Source organism: Mobula birostris, chromosome 10 (assembly GCF_030028105.1).
Source record: "Mobula birostris isolate sMobBir1 chromosome 10, sMobBir1.hap1, whole genome shotgun sequence".
Taxonomy (NCBI): Eukaryota; Metazoa; Chordata; class Chondrichthyes; order Myliobatiformes; family Myliobatidae; genus Mobula; species Mobula birostris.
The window spans coordinates 109,602,113-109,620,229 of record NC_092379.1 but is presented as its reverse complement, the minus strand read 5'-3'; the positions used below and the strand labels follow the sequence as shown (position 1 = coordinate 109,620,229).

Below are 18,117 nucleotides of genomic sequence, written 5' to 3'. Positions count from 1 at the left end.
TTTTGAAAGAAGATGCCTGGGAACCTTGTTCCCTGAACTTTTAATAGAATAGTGATTGCAGATCTCATGCTCATTAGAGCAATTTAAATACTGAAAGATGGGGCCACAGTTGTACAACTAAAATACACAGTATGTATTTGCAAACTGTGCTGTTAATAATGTACTCTCCTATTTGAGCCTTAAAGGCTTCAGTACTCTCATTTAGTAATTTGTGTGTTTTTCCAGCATCTGCCCTCTGTCTTGTAATTTAAGATTATCAGAAACATGGATGGGATAGACTGTCAGAATATTTTTCCCAGTAATGCAAGGCCTAGAGGACATGCATATAAGATGAGAGGGGGAATATTTTGCAAGAAAGTGTGTGGCAAGTTTTTCTTTACACATTGGCAGGTGCCTGGAACGGGCTGCTGGGGTGAGGGTAGCGGTGTTGGGCAGGTGGAAGCAGATGTAATGGGTTTAAGAAGCTGTTAGATGCATGAATGTGAGGAATGGAGGGATATGGGACATGTACAGGTAGAAGTGAATAGTTTAATTTGGCACCATATTTGGTGCCAACATTATGGAAGGAAGGGATTACTGTACTGGATTCTATAATTGGGTGATGTTATTTTTAATATGTGGGGTTCACTTGCTTTAAGCTAGAAGTTGGTCATCCTTTGCAGACTATTGTATTGAGTTAAGGGTCAAAAAGCCACTCCTTTACTGAAACAAAGTGAAACTGCAATAAATTATGGGAACTTCCCTCTGCATGGCAGGAGAAATGCAAATGAGCTTGGCTGCAGTTCCCTGAAAGCTATTTGAACAATTATTGCAATTGATTTCTGATCTACATTTCACGTCAGAATTTTTTTTTTTATAGCTCATTTAAAACCAAGAAGCTACATTTAGTTTTGTTAGTATATCAAACGTTAGCTGATAATGAGTAGTAGTTTTTCACCACTCCAGGAAGATTTGACTTTTGGTTTGAGGAAGGTGTGATTTAGTGAAAAGTAGGTTTGCTATTTCCTCTTTACTTTCATTGACACAGATGGCCTTCATTGGCCTAGGATAACTTACTGATGAAGTACGTTTGCACAAAGCACTTTAATGTATGGATCTATTTCTTTGAGAGCAATGAACCCCCCCCCCCAGCACTATGTATTGATCTGTTGTCTATACATGTGCGTGGTTCTCTCTCTGTCCTTTACAGTTAAAGCCATCTCCTGTGTGCGAGCATATATTTTAATATACTTCTGCACAGACACAGCAACGAACCTGAATATCAGAAAATATCACAAACTGCACCGACAGTTACAGGATGAAACGGTGAGAGTTAAATAATACGAGAAAGCCATCACAGACGCTAACGTGCAGGAGTAACAGTGAAAGGCGCGCTGAATTTAAAGTGAAAATAATACGGCGCTGGCTTCAGTCGGGAAAGTTGATGAATTTGATAGCACTAATGAAGGCTGGCAGTCATATATCAAGAGGGATGAACTGTATTGTAATGCAAACAATAATGTGAAGGAGAAAAAGAAAGCCCCTGCACTTGTTAGCTTAATGGGGCCCACGAACGTACTGTCTCTTGCATGACCTAGTAACTCCTACAAAGCCAGCAAGTAAGACATTTGACAAAATTGTTACAATCTTACAAAATCACGTGAGGCCTAAATCACTGGCAGTAGCTGAGAGATTTAGATTTGATAAAGGGAACCAGTCAAAAGATGACAGCCTTTCTGAATGCATTGCAGAACTGCACAAACATTGCCAGTATTATCGTTAGAGACAGCAGCAAAGGATGCAGCAGAACTACAGAAAAGGATGTTGGAAATGCACAGAAAGCCCCGGAGTGGTGCCAAAAGCCAAAGATGTTCATGCACCCTCACATGATGCAAATGACTGTTGGTTCAAAGAAGAAGTCTGTAGAAAGTGTCACAGATGAGGTCACATTGAGAGAATATGCAAGGCAGACAAAAAGTACAACCAAGTGAAAGTCTCAAATGCAAAACTAAGCAAATTCATAAAGCGACTGAATGTAAAACAGAATCACACAACATGGAGTCTGAGAAAGGTGAACTGTCCATTCCTAGAACTGCAGAATATTACTGAAGCAGGTCACAATATAATATGGATCACAAAAACTGAAAATGGAGCTGGATACAGGGTCAGCTTTGTCCACAGTTCCAGAGGCTGACTACAGCAGACTGCTTTCTAAGATACTGTTAGAGAAAACCAGAGTGACGCTAAAGACTTACACAGGTGAAAAAGTGTCTCCCAACGCAAACAAAGTAAATGTGACTTATGGAGGCCAAACACAAAGGTTAAAGCCTTATGTATTGAAAAGTGGAAGATCGGCACTTTTCAGACACAAAAGTTTGAGAAAAATCCAACTAGACTGGCATTCAATCAAAGCTGTCAGTGTGGCACCAGCAGGCAACTGCAGCCCAAATGGTAGCACTAATCAGAGGCTTTCACAACTGTTTAATGCTAATGGGAAGGTGTTTGATAAGGGAATAGACAAACAAATCGAAGACTTGACCAAAAATGGTTTGTGATGCCAGAAAGTTCAAAATGCACCCCCATAGGCACCATTAAAGCTGTAGGGGTGGCCATCGTCATAGTGGCAAAGAATCCATATTGATTTTGCCAGGCATGTTTCTGATTGCTATGGATGCTCATTTGAAGTGGCTGGAAGTTATACCAATGAAGTCAACCACCTCAGCAAAGACTGTCTCCCCTCTGAGGACTATCTTCACCAGAAGCTGCTTACTGAAACAAATTGTGAGTGGCAACAGACTACAGAACACATCAGAAGAATTTAAACTGTTCGTGAAGAAAAATGGCATCAGACATTTCAAATCAGGTCCTCACCACACAGCAATGAATGGGTTAGCTGAGTTTATCCAGATCTTCAAGAAGTCCATTAAGTGATGGACCAGGAGGACATTTCTCTACAGCATAAGGTGGACAACTTCTTGTATATCGGAGCTCAAATCAAACACCTGCAATGCTGTTCATGAACAGGAAACTGAGATCTCGTACAGACATCTTGAAACGGTTCAGCCAGTTGCTAAGTGAGGCAGCAAGGAGCTTTGAGATTGGACAGGAAGTCCTAGTAGGTTATTACTGAGAAGACCAGTGGACATCTGGTAGGATTGCAACAAGACCTGGACCATTGATGTACAGAATGGATGTTGGAGATCAGACATGAAGTTGTCATGTGAACTAGACACTGGATGCTCAACCAAAGAACACTCCAGAGTAGACTGCATCCAACAAGATGGACACATTACAGTCACTGGACTTGCCTCTCAGTGATGATGTCACTGACAGCAATGGACACCAACAACCAAGAACGTCATCTTGGACAAGACGCTTACCAAACCTGATGCCACTCCACAGGACCAGAGGCGCTATCTTGAAAGGAACAGACTGAACCTTTAGAACTGTGAAGTTATGGACTGTTTTTGTGAAAATGTGTTTATTTGGAATATGGGCTTACGAAAGGGAAATTGAATGTTTTGTACATATTATTTTATGTTGCTTTAATCTAAGGTGGGAAGAAGTGTAATGTATGGATCCATCCCTTTTTAGAGCAACGATTTCCTCCTTTTCTTTTTCTCCCCTCCTCACCCCAGTCCTTAGCACTACATTTTGATCTGTCTCTCTGTCTCTCTGTCTCTCTGTCTCTCTGTCTCTCTGTCTCTCTGTCTCTCTGTCTCTCTGTCTCTCTGTCTCTCTGTCTCTCTGTCTCTCTGTCTCTCTGTCTCTCTGTCTCTCTGTCTCTCTGTCTCTCACTGCAATGTTAATATGCCAGGTAAAACCATCTCCTGCATGTGTGCTTTTATTTAATATATATGTAGTTGTGCACAGACACACTGATTATCTTGGGTATTTGCCTATCAGAAGAGTGTGGGAGAGTTTTTTTAAAAAAAATTGCTTCACCAATTGACATCAAATGTATGAAATGTTTTATAATTGTGTATAAATTAATCATCATATTTCCACTGTAGATAGATGCAGCTGTTTTGTTCCACTGTTGGTGTTACTTTTAAAAATGCACATTGTGTTTCCAGCAGGCCTACAACGGAAGGTTTTTGTGAGTTCTCTGCAGTTTGGTAACTAGCAGCAAAAAAAAAGCTCCTGACTGTTTTTACTTCCTGTTTGCATATGATGGCTACAAATGATTTCCTCAGCCTAAGTTAATCTTGAAAACAGAAAGGAAATTGACAAGCTGAGAATGTGAAAGGAAATGGTAGCCTTTGGGAGTGGAGGCAAAGTCCCTCTGCAGACACCTGCGAGGTCATGATGTGAAACTTGCTAGTCTCAGTTGTCCCTTGTATTCTGCTTTTCTACATATTCTTCAAACAATTTTATTACAACTTCAGAGAACAATTATCTGTGAGCCATATGGCTATTGATTTTTAAACTGATTCCACTTTTCTATCTGATTTGAAAGTGCTTTTTATTTGGGGTGTGATGAAATTTCTTCTTGTCAATCAGGTTTTTTTTTATATAAACTATCTTATTGGAGTTTGGCTAATCAATACTTCATTGATGTCACTACTTGAAGTTCCACTCTAATTTATGTACACAGGCCTGTAATTCAGTATGACTTGTAGGAACTGTCACTTTATACTTGTAAGATAATTGGGGAGAAAAATGCTTCAAAATAAGTTAAATTTGGACCAATTGAACTTTGCTGTAATCAAACTGGGAATAGGGTATTGTTGATGGTAGGTTTGCAGAGAATATTCCAATGACCAAAAATGAGCTAGAATATCCTTGGGTATTTTGTAGTTCTGGAATGTGTTGGGTAATTTTAATTTTAAAATTGGGTCTCAAATAATCTGTTTAAAAAGTATGATTAACGTGAAGGCAGTTTTAATACATTAATCACGTCATTTGATTTTTTTTTTAAAAAAAAGGTTTTTAGGGAGCCAAGTATTATATCGCTTCACTTTGTGAATGTTGTTGCTTAATTTGAAGACCCTGTGTTATCTAATGTCCTAGCTAACAATTGTTTCAAACTGACCGTTCATAACCTGTAAATGTTTGTGAGCTGTTTAATTGCTAAAGTTGTCATTCAAAAATTTACGTAAGCCCTTCAAAGTATGACTGAATGTGAATATAGTTTCCCCAAGACTACTTTTGTGCAATGCTTGTAATAGGCGATCACCTGGGTATTAACAGCTTGTAAAGTAGCTTTGTAGAATTGAATCATGAAAATGTGTAGAGGCTTCACTGGTACTTCTAGCATAGTTCACCCACTGCTTTAGAGCAGAGCTGCTCTAATATTTGGAACTTGGCAGGAGGTTAATGCATGCGGGTGGGAAACCAGTTACATGTTGGAACAGAAAACTTGGCTAATGTTGATGGCACTTCTGTGTGCATGGTAATGTAGAGGCCATTGGACATGTGCAGTGGCTTGAAATAGTGCACATCTATTTGATTGACATCTTCACTGATTAAGTCAGGTAGAGTGTGAAGCCTGTGAAGTGTCTTTGTTTTTCTTTAAAATGTTTTCCATTGTGACTAATCTCTACCACTGTGTCACATCCTGAATGATGGCTGATGATGTATCTTTGCTCTCCCTCTTTATTCACTTGGATGTCCAGTGTTCTCTTTTGGGGCCATTGCATGTTCTCTCTTTCATCCCACTGACCTGCTGCACACCTCAATCCTGTGGTAGTGGGAGATCATGGGGAGAACAGTGGCATTGATTCTGTGTGTACAACAGAATACTAACTTAATACTAATCCAACAGTTTCGAACAATCTTAAAGCTTTGGCAACAATCACTATGTAACAAAGAACAAAGGTGTTTACTCTGTTTTTGTCCCTGATTTCTTTAGTAACTATGGCAGTGTTGATCAGTGCATTGGATTTTCCTACACTTTATTTTGTCGTTGAACAAACTCCTAGGAAGCTGAAATTCCAAATTAATTGAAGTGAACAGATTTCACATTCTTGTGGAGATTTGTACAAAACATAAGCTCTTTCAGCTTTGCACATTAACACAGCAAATTGCTGAAGGCCTACTCCTAAAGATTTTGCCTTGAGCGCTTTCATTGGATCTTAATAGCAAATCATTTACAAAACATTCTGAGGACAAGATGCAATTTACTTGATAGTTTGGGAATATCACATGTAAATTACATCATGTATGAGAGTAATGGAAAAACAAGTCTGCTATAAAGAAGAATGGCGTCAATTTGGTCAAGATGCAGTCTCCGTCAAGATCATGGCTCAGACTTAGTTTTAAGTTTGTAAGGATGATTAGGGGGACAGAAGAGAGTTAGTGATCAGATTAGGATTTGGGGACAGATATAGAGGTGTTAGAGGTTGTCAGAGTTTAGGCCTCCGCTCTGCATTTAAAGGCCAGCAACGTGAGTATGGAGAAGGACATGTATATGAAGAGCTTTCCCGGGTTAGTGAATCCCAGGACATGATGTCCATGCAAGCAGGAGGCACAAGGATTGGCAAGCCTGGAGCTCAGGGTCCCATGGTCAACTTGTCTGGTGGTTGGTGCTGAAGGTCAGTTAGAATTCAGAACCCAATGTCCGAGGGCTGTTCTGGGTTGGAGGGCTGTCCATGTGGGAGGTAGGAAAGGGGCTCATTTTGATGTGGTTGTTTAGTTGCATGTAAGCATTGTGGGCATGCTAAGTTGGTACTTGAATGTGTGCTGGTACTTACCCCCAGCACATCATTGGGTTGTTGGAAGCCACCCATTTCACTTTGTTTCAATGTATTGTGATAAATAAATGAACCTGGTTGACTTCAGCAAGATGGAACAGCTGTACACCTGGGGAAAGAGTACCTGATTGGAAATGTCTACTAGGGACCTATAGTGGAGCTTAGAAATATTGTGAACTCTGTAGAATTTTTCTTATTTCTGCATAAATGTGACCTAGAATGTGATCAGATCTTTGCAAGTCCTAAAACTAGATAAGGAAAACCCAATTAAATAAATAATTCAAAAACATTCTTGTTTATTGAGAAAAATTATCCAATATGTATTGGAAAAGGTATGTGAACCTTTGCTTTCAGTAACTGGTGTGATGACCCCCCCCCCACCCCCAGTACAGCAAATACTTCAACTAAACGTTTCCGGTAACTGTTGATCAGCCTTCCACATTGGCTTGGAGGAATTTTAGGCCGTTCTTTCTCACAAACTGCTTCAACTCTGGGATGTCGGTGGGCTTCCTTGCATGAACTGCTTGCTTCAGGTCCTCCACAACATTCCTATAGGATTAAGGTCAGGACTTTGACTTGGCCATTCCAAAACACTAATTTTCTTTTTTTTACCATTCTGTTGTTGATTTACTCCTATCTTTTGGATCATTGTCTTCTTGCATTATCCAACTTCTATTAAGCTGCAGGTATCAGACTGCTACCCTGACACTACTGTAAAATGTCTTGATGCAAATTTGAATTCATTGTTCCCTCAATGATTGCAAACTGTCCAGGCCCTGAGGCAGCAAAGCTGCCCCCAACCATGCTTCCACCGTGCTTCATAGTTGGGATGAGGTTTGTCCCAGAAGTGCTGTGGAACATCCTGGTGGTCTTTTGCAAACTTGAGATGTGCAGCAACATTGTTGTTTTTATTAGAGCATTAGCTTCCTCCATTGTGTCCTTCCATGAACACCATCCTTGTTCAGCATTTTTCTTATGGTGGACATATTTACAGAGACATAAGCAAGTTCTAGAGATTTCTGCAGGTTTTTTGCTGTTGCCCTTGGGCTGTTTTTCACCTCCTCCAGCATTGCACGTTGTGCTGTCGGTGTGATCTTTACACGATACCCATTCCTTGGGAGATTCGCAACAGTAATGAGCTTCCACCATTTGTAAACAATTTTTCTTGTGGACTGATGAATACTTGGGTCTTTAGAAAAGCATTTGTAGCCTTTTCCAGCTTCATGCATCTCTACAATTCTTCTAAGGTCCTGTGAAACTTGTTATGGGGAATGGTGCACATAAACAAATCTTTCTTGAGAATAGGCTCTGCCAGTAAGCTGACTTTGTGCGTCTTTTTCATAGGGCAGGGCACCTCCAATCATATCTCGTTGATTGGGACATCTGACTCCAAATAGCTTTACCCCAGAGGTTCACATAATTTTTTCCAACAAATACATGTAATATTGCATCATTTTTCTTAACAAATAAATGAACAAATATAATGTTTTTGTGTTATTTGTTTAATTGGGTCCTCTTTATCTAGTTTTTGGATTTGTGTGAAGATTGATCACATTTTGAATCATGTTTATGCAAAAACAAAATTCTCCAGGATTCACAAACTTTCTAGCACTGCTATATTTATGATTATACTCTCTTGCTAATGGGCAGTGGTTTTAGTTTGAAACTGGCATTCACTGGACAAAGAAGAGGAAATTTCATTAAGAATAATTATTTTATAAATGTAAATAGTACTACTTTACTGCAAGTTGCAAACACCATTTTTAATCATTTTTAAGATGCACTGAAGTTATAAAGTCATAGTTATACAGCACAGAAATGAGTCCCTTAATCTGTGCTATCAAAATTCCCAAACTGAGCTAGTCCCATTTGTGTCCATTTGGTTCCTGTCTAATCTTCCTTGTTCACGTAACTGTCCAAATCCCTTTTTAAATGTCATGATTGTACCTGCCTCTACTACTTGCTCTGGCTTTTTCAACTTGATCACCTTCTGCAGGTTAAATAGTTACATCTAGCTTATCCCTATACTCAACAGGATAGATATTTCTACTGATTTCCTGTTGACACTGTTGTTTACAGACTGCTAATCCTGTACATTACTCTCCCTAGGTTTTTAATCTTGAACCCACGTGAAGGATCTCACTTTCTAAAGACTATTGCTTAGAAAGCTGACTGATAGCATGCTTGCTATACTTCTGCATTTTGTCTTCTGATGTCCAATGTTTGAAAAATTATTTAGGCTTTACTGAAGTAACCATTTTTCATGTAGAATTCCAAACCAAAAATACAAGAACGGTCCTCTGGCATTTGAGTCTACAAAAGCCAAGTGAAGTATTTCCAGCAATTTTCCACTGGTGAGCAATATCCTGATTTCTGTAACTGGACACATCCGCTAGAAAGATGGCTTTTGCTTGGGGCCTTGTTGATTTCCCCAACTGAATCTGTTCCAGTGCTGGAATTTTCACATAAATGAATTAGTTGGGTCTGTTAATATGAAATTGATTTTGCTTTGTTCCTTTTTATGGGGCTCATGCAAATTTCTTTCATTTCAATAGATCAATGTTCGGGTTACCACTATGGATGCAGAGCTGGAGTTTGCTATTCAGCCCAACACCACTGGCAAGCAGCTGTTTGATCAGGTATGTTGAACTTTGTATCTTGTTCTGCCTAAAACATGGTTAACTTTTATCCTAGAATGTTGCTAGGTTTGATGGATTGCATCCATGATATAATGAATAAACTATAATAAAATAAACTTATCATTCCAGTTTCATCTGAATTCAAATCACACTTGCTGTTCCATCTCATATTCACCAAATCCCCGAGCATGCAATGCTTGATATATTCAATAATTAGAAGTAGCTGGCTTATGTTGAATTGAAAACACGAGGAAATCTGCAGATGCTGGAATTTCAAGCAACACACATAAAAATTGCTGGTGAACGCAGCAGGCCAGCCAGCATCTATAGGAAGAGGTACAGTTGACGTTTCGGGCCGAGACTCTTCGTCAGGACTAACTGAAAGAAGAGATCTTTACTCCTCCTGTCTTCTCCTATCATTTTGGATCTACCCCTCCCCCTCCCACTTTCAAATCTCTTACTATCTCTTCTTTCAGTTAGTCCTGATGAAGGGTCTCTGCCCGAAATGTCGACTGTACCTCTTCCTATAGATGCTGCTTGATCTGCTGCGTTCACCAGCAATTTTTATGTGTTGCTTATGTTGAATCGATTTGGTTTTCCAGACTTTGGCTGTTATTAAGTTTTTTTTTTAATGTGCTACTTTCTACTGTTTTGTGGCAGAAAAGCCATTTCCCTATTCAAATCAGTATGCTTGGTAAACAAAGTATTCCCTTGTTGCAAAATTGTACCTAAACATCCTTGCCAGCAAAATTTCTTCTGCATAATTACATTTTTTACTTTGGGAGAAGATGTAAAGTAATTTTATGTATTCAGCCAGGATTCTGAAGTGAGGCAATCCTGCCTCTTCGTCCTCCAGCGTTAAGATTTTGTAAATTCTTAGTTGTCATGTTTAAGAGATGGGCGGTTTTAAAGTGGTGAATAATGCATTTAATTTTTTAAATCTTAATTTTCAATGTTACAAATGGCCAAGTATGTAATTTTGTTCATGAGCAATTTTGTGATAGTTAATTTATTGGTTATGTAACCTATTGGAACTCTGCTTCTGGACTGCTATTCTCCATGCTCTTTTTATGGCATATTGTAAGACCTTAAGGCTTGGGAGCAAAATTGAACCATTTGGCCCATCGAGTCTGCTTCACTATTCCATCCTGGCTGATTTATTATCCATCTCAATCTCATTCTCCTGCCTTCTCCACATAATCATTGACCACTGCCTTAAAACACCCAATGATTTGACCTGCACAGCTGTCTGTGGCAGTGAATTCTACCACTCACTAGCTAAAGTATTTTGTTTTTCTCTCATCTCTACTCGAAGTGTATTCTGAGACTGTGCCTTCTGTTCCTAGACTCTCCTGTTGTGTATGTATTAAAATATAGTTTAAGTTTATTTAAATAATTAATTGATGCATGCGTACCTCACTTAAGGTAAACACAAAGTTTGACTCTCACTTTGGACTTCTGCGTCTGTCTTTGAATTACTTTAATGTTTTGAAGTAACAAAACAGCATTTCTTCCCCCCCCCCCCACTATAGGAAATATCCCCTCCACCTCCACTCTATCTAGGCCTTTCAATATTTGATCTGTTTCAATGAGAACCCCCCACCCCCAGCAAGTACAGGCTCAGAGCCGTCAAATGCTTCTCGTATGTTAATCCTTTCATTGTTGGGATCATTCTCATGAACCTCCTGGATCTCTCCAATGCCAGCATATCTTTCCTTGGAATAAGGGGCCCAAAACTGCTGACTGTACTGGTCGGACCAATGCCTTAAAGTCTCAGCATTACACCTTTGCTTTTTCTGTTCTGGACCTCTCAAAATGAATGCTAACATCACATTAGTCTTCCTTACCACATACTCCATCTGCAAGTTAACCTTTAGGGAATCCTGCATGAGGACTCCCAAGTCGCTTTGCAGCTCTGATTTATTTATTTTGGAATCTTCTTCCCGTCTAGAAAATAGTCCACACCTTTATTCCTTATACCAAGTGCATGACCATTTACTTCCCTGCACTATATTCCATCTGCCACTTCTTTATCCATTCTCCTAATCTGTCCAAGTCCTTCTGCAGGCACTCTGCTTCCTCAACACTAGCTGCCCCTCCACCTATCTTCGTGTCATCCGCAAACTTGGCCACAAAACCACGAATTCCTTCAGCCAAACCCTTGACGTATAACATAAAAAGAAGCCGTCACAAAACTGACCCCTGTGGCACACCATTTGTCACTGGCAGCCAACCAGAAAAGGTCCCCTTTATTCCCACTCCTTGTCTCCTGCCCATTAGCCAAATTTCTATCCATGTGAGTGTCTTTTCTACAGTATAATACCACTGGCTCTGATCTTGTTAAGCAGCCTCATGTGTCACCTTGTCAAAGGCCTTGTGGGAAAAATCCAATTCAACAACATCCATTGACTTTCCTTTGTCTATTCTACATGTAATTTTCTCAAATAATTCCAGCAGATTCATTAGGCAAGATTTTCCCCTTAAGGAAACCATGCTGATTTTGGCCTATTTTATCTTTTTCTTTTCTAAGTAACCCAGAAGCTCATCCTTAATAATGGACTTCAACATTTTCCCAACCACTGGGCAGGCTAACTGGCCTGTAATTTCCTTTTTTACTGCCTCCCTCCTTGAAGAGTGGAGGGACATTTGCAATTTTCCAGTCCTCTGGAACCATTCCAGAATCCAGTGATTCTTGAAAGATTATTACTAATGCTTCGACAGTTTCTTCTGCTACCTCTAAGAACCCTAGGTTGTAGTTCATCTGGTTCACATGACTGATCTAGCTTCAACTTTTCAACTTCCCAACCTTATTCTCCTTAGTAATAGCAAAGATGTACACTTCTGCCCCCAACACTCACGAATTTCTGCCATTCTGCTTGTCTTCCACAGTGAAGACAAATACAAAATGTTTATTAAGTTTGTCCATTATTTCCCTCACCCCCATCAATACTTTTCCAGCAGTACAATATCCACTCTTGTCTCTCTTATTCTTTATATATCTGAAAAAATTGATTTGTGTCCTCTTAAATTATTGGCTGGTTTAAACCATGTATTTTATTTTTTCACAGTGGCTTTTTGTTTTATTGCCTTCTGTTGGTTTTTTAAAAGCTTCCCAAACCTTTTAACTTCCCACTAATTTCTGCTATATTATATGCCCTCTCTTTTGCTTTCATGCTGTCTTTGACTTGGTTGCCTCCTGCCTTCAAAATACTTCATCTTTGGGATGTATTTTCCTGCACCTTCTGAATTGCTTCCAGAATCTCCAGCCATCATCCCTGCTAGTGTTCCCTTCCAATCAACTTTGACCAGGTCCTCTCTCATGCCTCTAATTCTCTTTATTCCTCTTTATTCCACTTAATATTAATACATCTGATTTTAGCTTCTCAAACTGCACAGTGAATTCTGTCATATTATGATCACTGTCTCCTTGGGGTTCCTGTAACTTGAGCTCCATAATCAAATCTAGATCATTACTTGACACCCAATACAGAATTGCCTTTCCACAAGCTGCTGTAACTAGACATCTCGTAGTCTTTCGACAGCTTCCCTCCTTTGGGATCCAGCACCAACCTGATATATTTTACCAATCTGCTTGCATATTGAAATCCCCCATGACTATCACAAGATTGCCCTTTTTATGTGCCTATTCTATCTCTTATTGTAGTTTGTAGATAACATGCTAGCTACTGTTCAGAGACCTATATAAAACTCCCTTCAGGGTCTCTTGTTTTTCATTACCCTTGTAATTTCTTAACTCCACAAGGATTCTATATCTTCCGACCCTATGTCACCTCTTTCTAAGGATTTGATATAATTTTTTACCAAAATAGCTACCCCACCCTCTCTGCCTACCTGCTGATCTTTCTGATACAATCTTTCTTGGATGTTAACTTCTGAACTATGATCAGCTTTCAACCATGGCTCATCAATGCCCACAACATCTTACCTGCCATTCTCAAACTCCACTATAAGATCAAGTATCTTATTCTGTATGCTGTGTGCATTCACATATAGCATCTTCACTCCTATATTTATCACTCTTATTGATATGGTCTCCCGGTTACACCTTTAACTCATCACTGACTGAAGTTTTTCCTTATCATTTGCCTGTACTTCCTCAGAACCACTACACACATCTATATTCTATCTCAAAATTGCACGAGTTTCATTAAAAAGGGCAGCACTGTGCAGGAAGTGAATCCTTGGATCACAGCAAAGGCGCGTTTTAATTGTCTTTTCTACCAGACTTCAGAAACACTGTGTGTGTGTGTGTGTGTGTGTGTGTTACTACCAAACTTCAGGTTATTTTGCTCTTGCCTTTCCTAAATTGGATTTGGAATGATTGGATATTAAATGTGTCAGTAGGCACTTTATTAGGTACACCCGTACACTTGCTCTCTTATGCAAATTATATGATAGCAACTCAATGCATAGACACCATGGTTAAGTTGTAGTTCAGACCAAGCATCAGAATGGGAAAGAAATGTGATCTAAGTGAAATGACCATGGAATGATTTTTGATGCCAGATGAGGTTGATTGAGTATCTCAAACTGTTGATCTCCTGGGATTTTCACACACAACAGTCTGTAGAGTTTGCAGAGAATAGTGCAAAATGCAAAAGGCATCTGGTGAGGAGCAATACTTTGTTAATGAGAGAGTTTAGAGAGGAATGGCCAGACTGGTTCAAGTTGACAGGAGGGCTGATAGTAATGAAAGTAACCTTTCATTCATTCATTATAACAGTGTTGTGCAGAAGAGGATCTCTGAATGCACAACACGTCAAACATTGAGGTGGATGGGCTTCAGCAGCTGAAGACTGTGAATGTGCACTCAGTGGCCACTTGGTGCCTCCTGTACCGAATAAACCTGAGTGTATTTGCTAGTTTTAAATTTGCAGTGGTGTTTCCCTCTTGCCTTTCAGTTAAGGAGAGGATATGAGAATTTCCGGTATATTTGGTGCTGAGTGGGGCAATGTTCATTGTAATCTTTTTTTCATCTTCTGTGAATAAGTTAACATCCTGTTCTATTACAGCTCTTGCTTTTCATTGCTTTATGGAAGATGGGGATATGTTACAAAAGTTGGCTGAAGGGAGAATTGGTGTGTGTTTTCCACTTGTCTTTTTGTTTTATTCCAGATTGAAGCAAACCTAGCTGTTCGTTTGTTGCTTCTCTTTTATAAAGATCTTATCACCAGTAATGCCTCTTATACAATTTTTCATGCCACAATATCTTCCTTTTGGGGGTGGGGAGTGGAAGAAAATAATTCTCAAATAGATCATGTGCAAGGTCTTTGCCCCACTTATTCAGCCTTTCACTGTCTGGTACATGGCGTGTTCAGTTCACTGAAGGTGCAAATCTACCTAATCATTGTTAATTTTGTCTTATTTGGCAGTTCGATTACTCAGTTGCTAGTATTCATTCTGAACAGCTTGATTAACATTCTTCCATGTAATTTCCAAATGTATTCAGAAATGTTGTTTTACCCATTTCTATTGAATTAAAATTCTTTCCTGGAGCAGGGGTGATGCCTATCTGTCCTAAAAAGCTAACGGCAAGTCTAGACCATCTAAAACAATACTAGGCTCTGCTATTCCCAAAAACATGCTAAGGCAAACATCTGTGAAATTTACCCTTTTGATATGGCCAAAACTTTTCTTTTTCCTTTCAGTTTAAAAAATTGTTCATGAGTGCTCAAAGTACATAACCATGAATCTTAAAAAAACAACAACAACTAATTGAACCTTAGTACACTGCCTCAAAGGCTCATTTGGAAAGTGCACAGTTTAGGACCGTCCTGCTGTTGAACGCTGAGATTCCAGCTGTCACCCAGGACATGCTCTCTTCTTATTACTACCTTCAGAGAGGTGGTACAGGAGCCCAAAGGTGCATACTCAATGTTTCATAAACACCACCTCCCCTCTGCTGTCAGATTTCTGAATGGACAGTAAGTACTACCTTATTATTTTTGCACTACTTGTAAACAAATATATAAAAATTGAATATTTCCTATCGTAATTTATAGTATTTTGTATTACACTGTACTGCAGCCACAGAACGACAAATTTCACAACATGTATCAATGATAATAAACCTGACTCTGACCTTTTGAATGGCACTGTGAACCGCTAATGTAGGTGGAATCTGTTGAGTGCAAGGATTGTGACTCTTGAGTGTTAATCACGCTATTCTGTGAAATTTTGTCTAATGTGGCGTAGCTTTACAAATCTTCTCAAAGACAACTTTGTGGGCTGAAGGGCCTGTATTGTGCTGTAGATTTTCTATGCTTCTATGAAATAAAGCCATTTTATGTAGCATTGAATCATGGTAAAAAGCTGATGGGTTCCATTCTGCTTTTAGCCTATATAGTGCAGTAATTGAGTGACCCTCTCAGCATTTACTGCAATATGTAGTCTTCCTCAACCTTACTAAAGCTCTTTGATTCTGTAAATCAGAAGGGACAGTGGAGCATTTCTTAATTCCAACTGGCCAGAGAAATTAATCACCAATTTGTGTTTACCTCATGATTGCATACAAGCCATGCTCCTGATAATAGAGTTCACGACAGATCCAATCTTGGTGAATACTGAAGTCAGTAAGGCTGCTCAGACATTTGCTCATCTTGTTGAAGTGCTGCACCTTCTCATGGAATCTGTAGAACAGTACAGCATAGGAACAGGCCTTTTGGCCCATCTAATCTATGCCAAACTATTAATCTGCCAAGTACCTCTAACCAGTACCTAGACCGTAGCCCTCTCATCCATATACCTGTCCAAATATTTTTGAATATTGAAATCTAACCTGCATTCACCACTGGCATTGGCAACATTCACCACTTTCTGAGTGAAGAAGTTCCCCCTTGTGTTCCCCTTAAACCAGACGTTTCCAACCTGGGGTACACGGACCCCTTGGTTAATGGTAAGGATCCATGGCATTAAAAAAAAAAAATTGTGAACCCCTACCTTTAAACAGTTCATCCTTTTACTCTAAACCCTTGACTTCTATTCTAGTCTCACCCAACTTCAGTGGGAAAAGTCTGCTTGCATTTGCCCCATTTATGTCCCTCATAATTTTGTATACTTCTATGAAATCCCCTCCTTCTGTGCTCTAGCAAATAAACCTATTCAATTTTTCCTTATAATTTAGCTCCTCAAGTCCTGCCAACATCCTTGTAATTTTCTCTGCACTCTTTCAATCTTGTTGATACCCTTCCTGTAGGTAGGTGACTAGAATGCACACAATACTTCAAATTAGTCCTCAAAGTTCTAATAACCATCCCTTAGAAGTAAGGCTGATATTTTAAATTAATGGGAAACTGGTTAGCTTACAATGACTGTATAATGGTGAGATCACCATAATTTCAGTAACAGAACTGCAATATGTAAATGATATCTACATCTGCCTGTGTTGCAGGATCAAGTTCCAAGCAATCACTGACTCATTCATTGAGACATGTGAGAGGACAGACCCTGTATTTAATATTCTCAAAAGTCCTTTTGTGGGAGAGTGGGTTGGAAAAGGTTTGTAGCAAGGCCTTTGAAAATGGACCATTCCCATATCGCAGGAGCTATCTCTCAGTAAGGGCAGATTAGACTTGCCAGCACCTTTGTTTAGGGATGGTGGGTGGAGGGAAGTATTTGAAGGTCAAAACCTCAGTCTTGGCATAGACCATTTCTAGTCCATGCCTCAGGAGTGCAGTCCCCTCTCAACAGCAGAAAGAGCTCCACCATCTGAGAAAGAGTTTGTGGTTCGCATATCGGCCTCATCAGCACCTCGTCCCACATTGCAGAAGCAAGTCGTAATCCTGAAGGACTGTTTAGTGTAACTAGTGTCTCGACTTAAATGCTCACCTGAATTTGCACTTTATCATAAAATCAGAAATGTAATCAGAACTGTGTTGGAATTCTCCATTTTCCTTTACGCCAATTGAGTATAACTTGTGCTGTGTGTGTGTCTTTCTTGCATGTTAAAATCTTAGTGTGAATGTGGGATGAAACTTGGAGAGCTTACCATGAGTATATTAATATTTCAGTGCCCACCATTCAATAACATAACCATCTAAGCACTGTCGTATTATTGAGGCTTGCCATAAGTAGAATGTTTTATTTTCTTTCTACATGCAGGCCTTTTCAGCATAAAATGTTTAGGAGCCATAAAAAATTTAACAGCAAAATTGTGCATTTTTAAGGGGGTGTAATAACGTTTATAGGAAGTTACTTGGGATTCTATAGATATAAAATTTATAAGGAAACAAGTGAAGACAGCTTGATGAGTGACTGTATGCTTGATTTTGAAGCCTCATGCAAACTACTTCCAGTGCACTGCAGTCCTGATGAAGCATCTCAGCCCAAGGAGGAGAATAGATGCTACCTGAGTTATTGAGCTCCTCCAACATTTTGTGTTGCTCTGTTTTATCAAATCTTTAGCTTAGAATAAAATGAAAACACTATTGGTTGGGGAAACTTGCCAGTTTATCTTGCTGACAGCAGTGCTTAAATTTCCCACTGTTTGCTGTTTGACTTGTATTAGCATTTTACTCAAGTCTGGACACGCTGTGTTTTGTATGGTTGGCTGTTGACAGGGACAGCTTTGCTGCATTGTTACCTGGGCATTGCCTTGAGTTTACAAGTTTCTAGATCATTGCACATGTGATATCTCTAACTAAGCATCTTAAGCAGATGCATTTACTCAAGCATTTTGCATTATCTACCTTGTGCAAACTACCAGCTAGCTAACATCCAAAAAGTGTTCTTTTTGCAAAGCAGTAAGCATTTCCTGCCTTTGTACTTTGGAGTGCCTTGCAAGC

General features: G+C 39.4%; 1 protein-coding gene across 1 annotated transcript in view; it reads left to right on the top strand.

Annotated features, from left to right (window-relative positions):
• msna (moesin a) overlaps positions 1 to 18,117 on the top strand; it is an 83,842-nt gene that overhangs the window by 25,841 nt on the left and 39,884 nt on the right. Inside the window, exon 2 of the mRNA XM_072270816.1 lies at positions 9,230 to 9,313. Coding sequence (XP_072126917.1) covers positions 9,230 to 9,313 — 84 coding nt within the window. The remainder of the gene's footprint in view (positions 1 to 9,229; positions 9,314 to 18,117) is intronic.